Source organism: Rhipicephalus microplus, chromosome 2 (assembly GCF_043290135.1).
Source record: "Rhipicephalus microplus isolate Deutch F79 chromosome 2, USDA_Rmic, whole genome shotgun sequence".
In the NCBI taxonomy this organism is placed as follows: Eukaryota; Metazoa; Arthropoda; class Arachnida; order Ixodida; family Ixodidae; genus Rhipicephalus; species Rhipicephalus microplus.
This window is the reverse complement of record NC_134701.1, coordinates 274,647,896-274,660,763: the sequence shown is the minus strand read 5'-3', so window position 1 is coordinate 274,660,763 and position 12,868 is coordinate 274,647,896. Positions and strand designations below refer to the sequence as shown.

General features: G+C 45.3%; 1 protein-coding gene across 1 annotated transcript; it reads right to left on the bottom strand.

The window, feature by feature from the left end:
* Positions 1-2,176: 2,176 nt before the first annotated feature.
* Positions 2,177-5,347, bottom strand: LOC119178801 (V-type proton ATPase 16 kDa proteolipid subunit c). Its single transcript, XM_037430059.2, has 3 exons — positions 5,152-5,347; positions 3,345-3,528; positions 2,177-2,832 (listed from the first exon to the last, which is right to left on the bottom strand). Exons 1-3 carry the CDS (start codon positions 5,222-5,224, stop codon positions 2,625-2,627), a joined length of 465 nt encoding a protein of 154 aa, XP_037285956.1. The 5' UTR covers positions 5,225-5,347; the 3' UTR covers positions 2,177-2,624.
* Positions 5,348-12,868: the final 7,521 nt, after the last annotated feature.

Here is a 12,868-nt window from a genome sequence, read left to right as displayed (position 1 = left end):
CCTAGTCACAAGGCTCGGCTTAGGCTACTTAAAATATAAGCATTGAATGTTTTGACATTTCTTGTGCAATTGCCTAAAGCACAGTACAATTTTCAATAAATGCATGGTAGTGCGAAATGCATTTTTTGTGAAGTTTACTCCGCTGTGGTGTGCAAGAGCAAAAAGAATCAACATCTTGCCTGAATTCGACACTGTGCTGCTGGCACAATTGAACTTTAAAAATTAATGCTCACTGAAAGCTTCAGCATAAAAAGTGTGGCACACCTCCAAGTAACGAAGTAGGAGTTACTATGTCAGTGAAGAGAGATTCTACTATCTATTGATGGTAAAAGGTGCTCGTTTATTCACTATACATCAAGAGCAACTCCGAGCACCATGACCTAAACTTATGTCACTGGAAGTACCTGATGGCACTATCAGTTTTTAGGTGTTGATCACTAACCAATCATGCATAATAGGATTCAATGATGCTGCTTTTTGCAAGAGTCTCAGGTTATCACCCTTGGCCATGTTTTTCCAATAAAGTATAACCTCTCTGGTCAATATTCTAGATGGGACCATGAACAAGCAGCCCAGTGACAAAGTCACTTGGCACGAATAATGCAAAAGTAAAAATAACTACATCTTCTGAACAAAAAAAATTTTATTTTTGAGAAAAAAAATAAACAGTAACTGCAAAGAAGTATGTATATGACACATATATACATACATACACATACACCACTACTATATTACAGGGAATTGAACCCACTTCATACCACCTGCCAACAAAGAACATTTTGGAGCAAAAATAAAAAAAGGGGGCCAAAATTAATAAACTTCCAAAACAGTCACGTCAACAGATGTGTCGCTAATGCAGGACAATACCTAGATGAAAAATTCTGTTTACAGCTCTGTTAAACATACATGCGCTCACCAGATCACAGTACTACCAATGTATTTACACAGAAAAATTGGTTACACTCGTAATGCAGACATCTATATTTCAATAAGCATGTGCGCTCGGGTGGTGCCTTTTTTTTCTGTGATAACATGCTGGCACTTGTGTTCTCAGCACTGTCGCAGCAGCCCCCATGGCAGCAGAGAAAAACAACTGGAGGGTGCATGCTTGTTTAGTAGGACATAAGTAGATGCTCACTCCAACAATGCTAGTGCACAACAACTTGCTCGAAACTTCGCATTTGAAAATCCAGTGGCAGTCAATGTTGAGATAATCCTACACACAAGAACGAGGATGGATGCCCTCACTTCAGCCATGTACACATATGATGCAGCATGCTTTCTAGGACTTTTACAAGACATCTTGGCGTGGAGATGCAGGAAGCCTGGATAGTCTCCCGGGGAGCGCTTGCAGGGAAAACATGTCCAACACGATTTTCCATCACTGTGCTCAGCCGAGTACGCTTCTGCAAATCCACAAGTCTGCAGACAATCTGAAACTTGCACACACTTGTAGTGCGATTGAGTGGCTTCCAAACTTTCTCAAGATATTCTCGAATGCAGCAATCTAAAGCGTGCAGCATCCATTCCCGTTTTTAGTCGATATGCCTTGCCACACAGACACCCGCACAAATTTTCAGACTGCCCCGACTTCAGCCTTAAGGTAAAACAAGTGCAAGTACCCTTGGCTGGTAGGTTACAGGCTGTCTGCGAAACAAACACTAGAGCGCCCACACATTTTATCCCACTAAGACTGACTGGCACACATGCTTCACCTATTACATCCAGTGAATCTCGCCGACTCAAGGCATTACTGCTGGCTATTTCATGCTGCAGCCAGCTTTAAAAAGATTGTTCTGTAAAGCAGCACAATTAAAAATATAGAACAGTAACAGGGTGAGTTAACTACATGCAGTATCACCATCAACAAGTAAAACAAAAGGGGGAAGGTGTAACAAATGGATCCACAGGGCAGAAAAGTTGGGCTAGCTCTCTTTGGAATGTCTGCGACCCGACGGCCAGACGCAGCAGATGGTTCGTCAAAGGAAATACTGGCACAGAGTTTCGATGCAACGCAGCAGCAGACAGTGACTGGCCAGCGACCCACAAACAAGCTCTGCATATCCATTTGCTCAACGTCCAGTAGGCGCAAGCAGAGAGATGCAGGAGGATAAGAATAAAAAGCTCGGCACTCTCAGACAGCAGATAGCACACCTAGCAAGTGCGACTTGAGCGATCAAACAAATACATGCATGCAGACGCATTCGAATAAGAACAGAAACTGCGCCTGTATGGGACTAAAACGAAACAAAAGTTTCGTAAACATCAATAAATACATCAACGCATGCACACACACCACTTGGAAAGCAATTTTACAGGGCACGGTGTGGTAAAACAGATTTCCGACAGGACCATGCCATACACACATGGACAGTGGGTTCAAAGGGTTCCTAGAAATGTCGCACCGGAAAAAAGAAAAACCCGTCTACACCTATTCCCTTCTTGCTTTGCCAAGAGGAGCTCTGGGGGAGAAGGTGGGGGACCATTCTAGACAAGCGACCAAGAGGGGGCATGTAGGATGATGCTGGTACTGGAAGGGAAGGTGGCGGGCAGGGATGGGAGTTGCAATGGTGGTGGTTTGTAGAAGGGGAAGGGTGGGCAGGGGAATGGGCTGCATGACGTGCTCAACCACGGGAGTACATGATCAGAGCCACGATGAGACCATACAACCCGAGCACTTCAGCAAAAATGAGGATCAGAATCATGCCCACAAACAGCCGGGGCTGCTGCGCCGTACCACGCACGCCGGCGTCCCCCACGATTCCAATGGCAAAGCCGGCTGCCAATCCACTCAGTCCTACGCTAAGTCCAGCTCCCAGGTGCAGGAACGCACTGCAATGAAGAAATGTGGGAAATTCAACTACAGAACAATACCCATTTATTCCCTTGCAGTGCTAGAAAAGACAGCATGTCCATACACAGATTATCTGTCCCGAGGCTCAACAAATGTGAAGACATGAACATCTTCACTTTGAAAAAGAAAAGAAGCAGCATTACAGTTGTCTGAAACAGCGATAGGGCTACACAACCGCAAAAATACATCAAGCAAGCTAAACAAAAAGTGTCAGGCAGAAGCAATTCAAGAACTCCAGTAAGCTACATGTAATCATATGATGCTGTCTTTTGTGTTACGTTGCATAAATATCTCTCCCCTTTTACACAGCAGCACTCGTCTAAACCGAAGGAAAGACCTCCCCCCATTGGCCAATGAATATGCTAGACCGTACACTACAGTAATGCAAATGTAGCAGTGCTGAGAGAGGAAAGGTGTTCATGCTCTACGCACAATTAATGTTGAACTTGAATGCAAAGATGTTAGCCAAACAGAGCCTCAAAACACTCACGAAAATAATTTGTAGTCTGGCTTGATGGTACTGGAGATAAGTACAGCAACGACGAGGCCGTAGATGGCAATGATACCCGCCATGACTACTGGAATGATGGACTTCATGATGAGCTCTGGCCGCATCACAGACATGGCTGCAATGCCTGTGCCCGACTTTGCCGTGCCATAGGCCGCCCCCAGAGCTGAAAATACCCGGCATTAAAAGAAAGCCCATTAGTAACACTACAAAAACGGGAAAGCATAAGCAGATCAGCATGAAAAGTCCAGAAGGAGGCGCACTTTGCATGCTTTATTGGTTTCCTTCAACAGGCAGTACAGCCGAGTAATTAAATGCAATGATCATGTGATTAAAGTATAGAAGTGAGGCGACTGACAAGGTCAACCACTCTGTAGGAAACCGATAAGATTATTATAAAGTTTATATTAGGCATTCCGATAAAACACAAAGCCCTAAACCATTGTTGAGCTTCATTCTGAACCAGCTTTGGTTCTCTTGCTTCTAGGCGGTTAGCGTACAAGTTTTCACTAAGGCGTTAACTCGTAAGTCTTCCTGTAAAGTGAATGGGAGAAGGCCTGCTGAAAAATGCCGGCCTAACAAACGACAATGGGAGGCTCCAAACGGTTCGACCCGACATTATAGGAGCCCCTCATTGTTCACTTCGGACTACGACGCGAATGAGCGAACAAAAGCAATTTATCGCCGCGGCCAATCACTCCTCAAAGGGGGTGAAGCAGATGAAACGCCGACGCTGTCGGCATCTCACGTGACCGAATGAACCACCGTACGCGCACGCGGTGCAGAGAGCTCCATTTCCAGGACATGTTGCGCCGGCACAGCTGCACGTCACTTCGCCACCGAGAAGGTCGAAATGCGCATTCTGCCCGGTTTTCGCCAACAGGAAACGCTGCCGAAGCGTGAATAATCGAGATCGCAACCCGAATCGCCTTTCGCGCGAGCACGCGCGTGACTTTCGGAGGTAACGCCCCCCTTTCGCGCCGTTAAACGCCGTCAAAAAACGCCACGGAACGGAATGGAGCGCGCGTCTAGTTTCACATAGGCATACTTTTGACCCCCATAGCCGACCCCGAGAACGCCGGCACTATAAGCGCAGTTTTACACACGGTTTTACGGGTGGCCCGTTATCAGGCTACCATGAAGTCTCGGCATGCGCAGTCACGAGACCAGAGCCGGTGACTGCTTCGCTCGGCGCAATGGTCGGCGCAAACACTGGAGAAATCGAACGAATTCAATCGAAATTCTGGTTCTCGGCTATAAGCTCGAAATTCCCCCAATACAGCGGAGACAGCGGGCTTCGAAGACTGCCCCTCCCTCATTACGATTTGTCAGAGCTGCAGTCATTGAGCCCAGCGCCGGCAGCAATGAAAGGCTCGTACACCGATTGTGCGGACGACTAATCGAAATACGGTTCCACCGTTTTGCACGGAACAAAACGAACGTACGCGAGGTACGTGGCTTCAATGCGTACGAATACTGCAAAACGCACAAAACTCTGGCCATATTTGTGATACCCTCAAAGTAGCAGTATATAAAAAAAGCTGTCCAAATATGCACAGAAAAAAAAATCCCGTGACCACTATCCCAGAAACGCGAATATATGCTAGATGTGGCCGGAGATGAGGCTCAATAATATGAATGAAACGAGGGCATTGAAACGCAGATTAAGCGGTCACAGCCAGCTCAAATATTTCCTATTCCAGTGACTTAGGCCTAGGGGCACTGGCCGCTCGTAGGAATCGACTGCAGCCGCAGCGAAAGTAGTAAGGAAGGGGGAGTTGTACTTTACCGCTGAACGCCATAGCTGCAACGGCTCCCATGACGCCGAAGAAGGGAGTGTACAGAGGTTCCTTGTCGGCCATAGCTGCTTCCCTGGGAAATTTTTGAGCGAGAGCTTGCCAGCGGCAGAAATCTTGATCGTACACCACCGATTGCCAGCTGCAAGCTTACGTCTCGCCGAATGGCCGATGGCTCTTCTTTTTATCACGTGACATGAAAGACTCGCAACGGAACCGGAAAAAAGGTATGCTCCGATGCCGTGGTTGGTGGTAAAGTACGCAATGCGTTGACGTAACTCTTGACGTAAAATTGGTGGTGATGGCACTTGGACTGGTAAAACGACTGGACGAACAAAACCGAAACCGAAAGCACGGAGCACCGTTTATTTCTGATTTGGCGATTTTTCACTGTTACCTATAGCGTACTATTTTCTTTCTTTCTTTATTTAATTATTTATTTATTTATTTCAGTTTTAATTTTTGTGAGGTAATTCATATTATTCTCTTTCAATAGGCCAAACAATGGTTTCACAAAGTATGAAATTAAAAGTCCCTCGAAGGAAGCAACGAATCAAGCAAAATAACAAAATAAATATTGAATTGACCATATGGTTGCAATATTATTATTAGAGATAAATTTTATCATTTTATTTCCTTCTTCAGCGTTCTGTATGGCATCGGAGATGTCTATAGTGTTCTGTGCTTGCACGGTGCATGTCACTTGTGCCTCACTACGATTCCGAAGGCGGCTATTTTGGTTCGCTTATGTGCCGCCCTTCTCTGACGTACAGAAAGCGCCGAGTTCGTGTAGAGTACATTCACTCTGCGTGTAGAGTACATCACCGTACATTCACTCTGTGGTAGCGTACACAGGGACCTAGCAAATGTGCACGCAGAAAATCAAGTTATCACGCTGTGTTTGGCGCAACAAAATGAATTTAAAGAAAAGGCCAGGAAAAACATAGCTGCTATAAATTGTGAGGGAATGCAGGCACGTACATAAGAGTTTAAGGGTTCCAAAGCTGACACCATCCTGTCATGGGTGTGGACGTGTTGAACACCGCCCCTTTTCATCTGAGAAGTCCGCCGCGGTGGAGCAGTACGTGGTTATGGTAGATAAGGTGCTCCGTTTATATGCCGAAGGTTTCGGGTTCAATCCCCCCGCGGTGGTCGCATTTTGATGGATTGATTGATTGATTGATGTGTGGGGTTTAACGTCCCAAAACCACCATATGATTATGAGAGACGCCGTAGTGGAGGGCTCCGGAAATTTCGACCACCTGGGGTTTTTTAACGTGCACCCAAATCTGAGCACAGAGGCCTACAACATTTCCGCCTATATCGGAAATGCAGCCGCTGCAGCCGGGATTCGAACCCGCGACCTGCGGGTCAGCAGCCGAGTACCTTAGCCACTAGACCACCGCGGCGCGCATTTTGATGGAGGTGAAATTCTAGAGGCATATGAACTGCGTGTTGTAGATTTGTAGTGCACGTAAAGAACACACGAGATAGTCGAAATTCCCGAAGCCCTCCAAAATATACACTCGAAGAAAAAATCGAGTTTTTAGGGAGTATTTCCGCCTCTCGTAATCTATTTCGTGTGCTTTCGTCGCGTTATCACCATGGTTCCTGTAGTTCACAATCACGAACGGCTGTTATGCCTGCGAGTCCACAGCGAACGTCCATGCCTCTGAAAAAGGCAATCTGTGTCAAGGCCAGCCCGCGAGCCCGCCTGACGCGAACAACTCAACGGCGTCAACACGCGACGGCGCCTTTCTGGCGCGCACGTGCAGTGAGTCACTCGAGCAGCCCGTCGAGCCAGCAACCGGCGCCTTCCTGTCTGGCGGGTCTGACGCAATGCCTGGCGACGTCACTCGTCCTTGGGTGCAGCCACCTGCAGCGCAGCCTCTCCAGATTCGATGAGAAAGAATGACGCGGCCCAGCGGCGACCCCCATTGGAGGAGTCTGACCTCACGACCAGCGGCGCTTTTGGTTGGACATTTGGGTTGGACCCGGTGCATATAAAAGAAGCCCTGCGGCGTGTCGCGAGCAGCAGTCCTATGAGAGAGTAGACATGTGTGTCAGAGAAGAGAGCTATGTGATAGAGAGTTGAGCTATGTGTTAGCAGACCCATTTGAGAGTAGAGCTATGTGTTAGAGAGAAGAGCTCGGCTCTTCGCGTCTCTGTCGGTCGCAGTGCCGAATTTGTAACGCCTCTGTATATATGCTGTATATAAACCTTGTTTAACTCACCGTCGTCTCGTCCGCTCGTCTATCAGCTCTGCGCAGAAGCAGTCGCGAGCTGGGAAACCTACGCTACCAAACGGCTGGTGACCTTCCCGGTGGAATTCGAAGCAGAGGCGCCTTCGGGACCGTGTTGGTGTCGCCGTCTTTCGAAACAGTGGTTTCAGCGGTGAGATTCGTAGCGCCCTTCGTAACGTCGTCGGAGGCGCGCTTCGTAACACGGCGCGTGCATTATCAGTAAGACATTCTTGATAGGAAAGTGGGGCGAGCGCTGGGTTTTCAAGAAAGGAAACACGAGCAAATAAGACGACGATTAGTTGTTGCGTGGCCGAACTACTCCCCTAATACTCCATTTCTTTTGTGGAGTGTACGGCATCTCTCTTAATAATGTCGAGGTTTTGGGGCGCGAAACGCCGGATATAATTATTGTTCGTTTGTTTCCTTTGAGAAAGAGATTCAGGTGAGGAAAGTCACGTAAATGGGAGTGTATAGTTTCTTCCCCCACCACCTTCCGTGAAGTCATGCTGACTACAACCCTGCCCTGCCAACTGATGTAATTCTTACCTGAGCGGTTACTCGAAAAAATATGCATAATTAAACTATCGCCATTTTGCAAGAGAGATCGTGAGAAACAACCAGAGCCGGCTGTTGTAAAGACCTCTAAGAAAAAGACATTTGTCTAATATATATATATATATATATATATATATATATATATATATATATATATATATATATATATATATATATATATATATAGTTTTTGCGTTTAACCGGCTGCACGACCATCGTATTGTGCGAAAAATTGTTTGGTTCATTTTATAAGTGCTCATAATTTATCACCCACCTATTCCCCCCCCCCCCTCCTCGCTCACACACACGTACTGTGTGCTGGTTCACTGGGTTAGTTGGTTCATGATCTTGAACACTGGACAGAGAGAGTTGAACACGGGACATGAAAGATCATTGACGTGCACGAAAGGCTCTTCTCCTGTGCATCAGTTTTTTTTTTTTTGCTTTGTCGAATTCACGCTGTACAGTACTTATAACCGTAAAACCTTTCCACGTATGCAAGCGTAAGTAGCTTAAGTAAATGACTTGCAAAACAAAATTAGGCTTGGCCGCTCTCTTGCCGGCGTGATCATGTCACTCGGAGACGCCCTCAGACACGGATGTCACGTAACGAATGCGTTCCGAACGCTAGCTCGTATTAACGTTCTTCCATTTACTGCAAGTGCGAATGCGCCGAGAAAAAAAAATTAAAAAAAAAGTTTTCGTGTATGTGAGACGGCACATTTCTTTTGATCCTTTTCAGCTTGAATTACATGCTGTTTGCCATCTGGTACAAGGCCGGGCGGCGGTCGCTGTCGTCCCTAAAAGCTGTAGGCACATGTGCGCAGCTGTCGTTGTAACCTAGGGCTTTCACCGTTCGCTTCCTTCAACTCGCTTTAATTGCGGGCTTTTCAGATGACCTTGAAAATCCGAGTGTGCACCTATATCGCTCTCTTTCCTCGCGCAATTTTTCATTGGAACGCATTACCTGCGGAAGTAGTGAATGCTGCCTCGACGGCTTCATTCACTCAACAGATAGAAAAGATTAATTTCACCATATAAGTGATGTATGCTGAAAATAGTGTCATTTCAGTGCAATTCATCCGGCTACAAATGTTGAAAATATTCTTAGTTGTGCGCAGTTCTGTTGAACAGCGAGAAAATATATTTGACTTTTCTGTACTTGATATATTTATGTATTCTCTCATTTATGCCCTGTACTCCAGTGTATTACTAGTTATTGCTTGAATGTATTGTTTGTATCCCACTCCTGCATGGGCCCGGGTAGGGCCTGCAGTATCTGTAAATAAATAAAAAATATACACACCTACTGCTCATCTCATCGAAGGAGAGTGTGCGCGCATTTGTGCGCATGTACGGCCTCTCATGGTGGGTATTTCCTGACGTCTAAGGGCGCAGGTATTTTGAGTCAATTCTCGGAGGCATGCACTGAGGAAAGCGAGAGAATACTCTTCTGCTATGCGTGTGAAGTGAGAGCGCATGCGCAAGTGGTGGCGCGTGTGAGACAATGTCAGTCTGCTTGTATACTCATTCTGATGTGTGCAAGATAAAACCGAAAAAAGAGGTAGGCTAGAAAGCTGAAGCCGTCGGATGACACGGTGTTTGAATTGCAATGATGTCGTGTACTCAAACACGGAGATCTAACGAGATACACCAATTGCAAGCCTGTCGACGGCGCCTTATAGAAGAACAAGTCAAAATATAAATAAATGAGTCGCTAGGGCATGCTGACAGTGTGCACGAGGCTGTTCGAATAGTCGCTGTTCAAACAGGGAGAATTTGACTAGAAACGCACTGACGGGATTCAAAAGAGGTGGCGTCAGGGCATCTTTTGCCTTTGTTAACCGGAGTGGGGGGTGGAATTGATGTCCGCTATAGGGCGAGGGAGGGGGGTCAAACGGGAAGGAATAGGCCGATATTTGGGGTGGGGGCACTGACCCTCATGTGCCCCCTCTTGAAGTCACCTATGTTTTGACATAATGTACTGCACCGTGCATGATACGGAACAAAACATGGAACATGGCAAGCTTCGGCACTCGCTAGTTTCTCAACGGCTATAGTTTTACAGTGGTGTACAAAGTACGAGGATATGGACTACAGGTCCTAACACATGCAAAAATAACCTTATAGGAGCCCTGCAACACTGTTCCAAGTAATCATAGAATGGCCTCACTAAAAGAGTTTATTTACTCAGGGATCGACTGCCGCAAAGTTTTTAGAATCCGCCAATCGCGTGATGTACGAGCAGAATGGCAGTGATTGGTCACACGCTTTAAAGGGGCCCTAAAGAGAAAGGATGAATCGGTGTATATCGATAAGTTGTACTATGGAAACTCATAATATCACCGTTGCACCACCATTGGTTTATTAACAGAGGAGGAAATAATGTTCAAAGCTTCATTTTTGAGTATCACGGCAACATTTTCACGCGTGACGTCATATATTTCAGATAGCAATTGTCGCATTTCGGCCCCATTGGCTCCACGAGATTTGCTCAAATTTGGTATGTCAAGCACTTGGCCTGCTCAGAGGAGAGCGTGCTTCATTTTTACCGATTAGGAACTGCGCAGACGCCGTCAAAATTTGCGACGTCACGGTGTTGCGCTATCGTGTATGGATCACGTGTTCTCGGAAGCCCGGAATTCCGATCGGCAGGGTTATCTGATTATGCTAAAAAAGTGTTGCAGGACCCCATCAACTTGAAAACGCGTTCACCTCAAAATATTTCTCGCGCATATATCGACTATAACTATAGCAATCAGCCATAGAGAGATCTGCAATACAGCTTCAGTCAGAGCTTCCTGAAAAATTAGTTTTATTAGCTGCGGCCATTCTACAATGCGGCTAGTGCTCTTTTTGTTGCCCAAGCGTCCGGAAAGGGCCATGGCAACGCGATTATGCCAATAACGACGTGATTAAACGTAAGGTGCCTACGTGGCATTGCAGTGCTGCTCGTCTAAGAGTTATAGTACTTATATACAATGCGATAAATGGGCTCTCTGTCACAATCGTCATTTCTTTTTAGAATTGATTTCATTTTTGCTTCTTACCACAAGTGCATTGAAACAAAAAAGCCAGAAGCTGCCTGCAACATCTGTTGGGATATTTTATGTAGCATACAAATAAAATGCACAAATGGACAGTCGTGTGTGAACCGTTCATGTTGGTTGATATCGACCGCAGTTGTACACACTGTGCGTGTATAAATGCTGGCCAGCTTAACCTTTTCGGGCTGTATTCTGTTCAACATAAGCAACTGCACTGAACAATTTGAGATGAGCATGATCGTGGTAGTCAAAAAGTGAAAAAAAAATCTGTGCTCTCACTTACAAAAGTTATTTATTGACTGAAGTAATTATTTTCTACTTATATATCTAAAATTACCCATTAATTTATTATTTAAGAATTATCTTGACGATGTAACCTCTGGAATTCCGTCGTTCGCCCGCACGTGACCTCGCTTTCTTGAGTCTATCAGGTATACCGTACGTACAGCTGATGTTATACGAATTGTGCGCAAGAAAAATCTGTTTTCTCTTTTTTCCTACCAAGCGGTCGCTGATTGACCTACCAAATTGATGATTTCGATAGGAATGATTCGGCCTAAAAAGCTTAAGGAAGCGTGGCTGTTGTAGCGTTGTAACTGCAGTGAAACAAGCAACTTGAACTCCATTTTACAATGAAGCTTGCCGATTTTGCTCGAGAATAATTATGTGTTCTAAATGTGAAGAATTTCATGGCATTCATCAAGCGTTTTTTGGTATCTATCTATCTATCTATCTATCTATCTATCTATCTATCTATCTATCTATCTATCTATCTATCTATCTATCTATCTATCTATCTATCTATCTATCTATCTATCTATCTATCTATCTATCTATCTATCTATCTATCTATCTATCTATCTATCTATCTATCTATCTATCTATCTATCTATCTATCTATCTATCTATCTATCTATCTATCTATCTATCTTAGCTTGGCTGAAAGAAAATTACCATGGGAGGGTAAGATGGTTTGACGAATATGACGCGCTGGTCAAGACATGAATAATGTCACAATCCCGTCGCGTACGTCGTCAAACACTTTCCGCCTGACAGTGGCACACAACCTTGGTCGAGTATGTGCCACAGGTGACTGACACTTCGCATCTACCCAGGAACGCCGAGAACACACATGGGTAATTTTAACGCGTGCTCGTCAAAAAAGAAAAAAAAGCTGGCGTCGACAGCGTTGACCCGACTAATGCAAACAATAAGTGTCGGTGTCTCAGCAGAAATCGAGCCCTGGCATTATTTTGCATGGCAGTCAAGTATTCTACCACAGAGCCACGCCAGGTCTCGGAAGCGCTTTTAAAATACACCCTATAATGTTCGTGAAACGTCAATTGCGGTTGCAGTGCTGGTTATCCAATTTTATAAACATTACATATGTACTCCTGTGTCACCTCGAGTTAACGTCAATGGTAGTTAGATGTCATCTGCTAAAGTTGATTTATGTAGCAGTGTACAGGGATACCATCCGCGCAAGCACCATCGACTCGTATCAGCTTATCGCTTCTGGTGTTGCTAACGCGCATGTTCCAGTTGGCATCGCAGCGCAAGTGCAAACAACTGGTTATATAGACATTTGCAACTCTTCAAAATATATCTGTTCGTGCAACATTTGCACATATATATTTACGCCATTTCATGACGTGTCGCACAATAAAAAAATTATGACGGTCGCCTTCCCTACACATGCTTCGCATAGATAACGTTGATTTCTATATATGTAAGGTACGTGGAATCTGCCATTCTTTTTTTTCTAATGGCTTCTAAATAATTGTAATGGATTTCAAATGTGGTGAGTGGGTTCAGGAGGTGTTGGTCTCCTTTCTTTCTTCGAAATGCCGGACCTTGTGAACGCC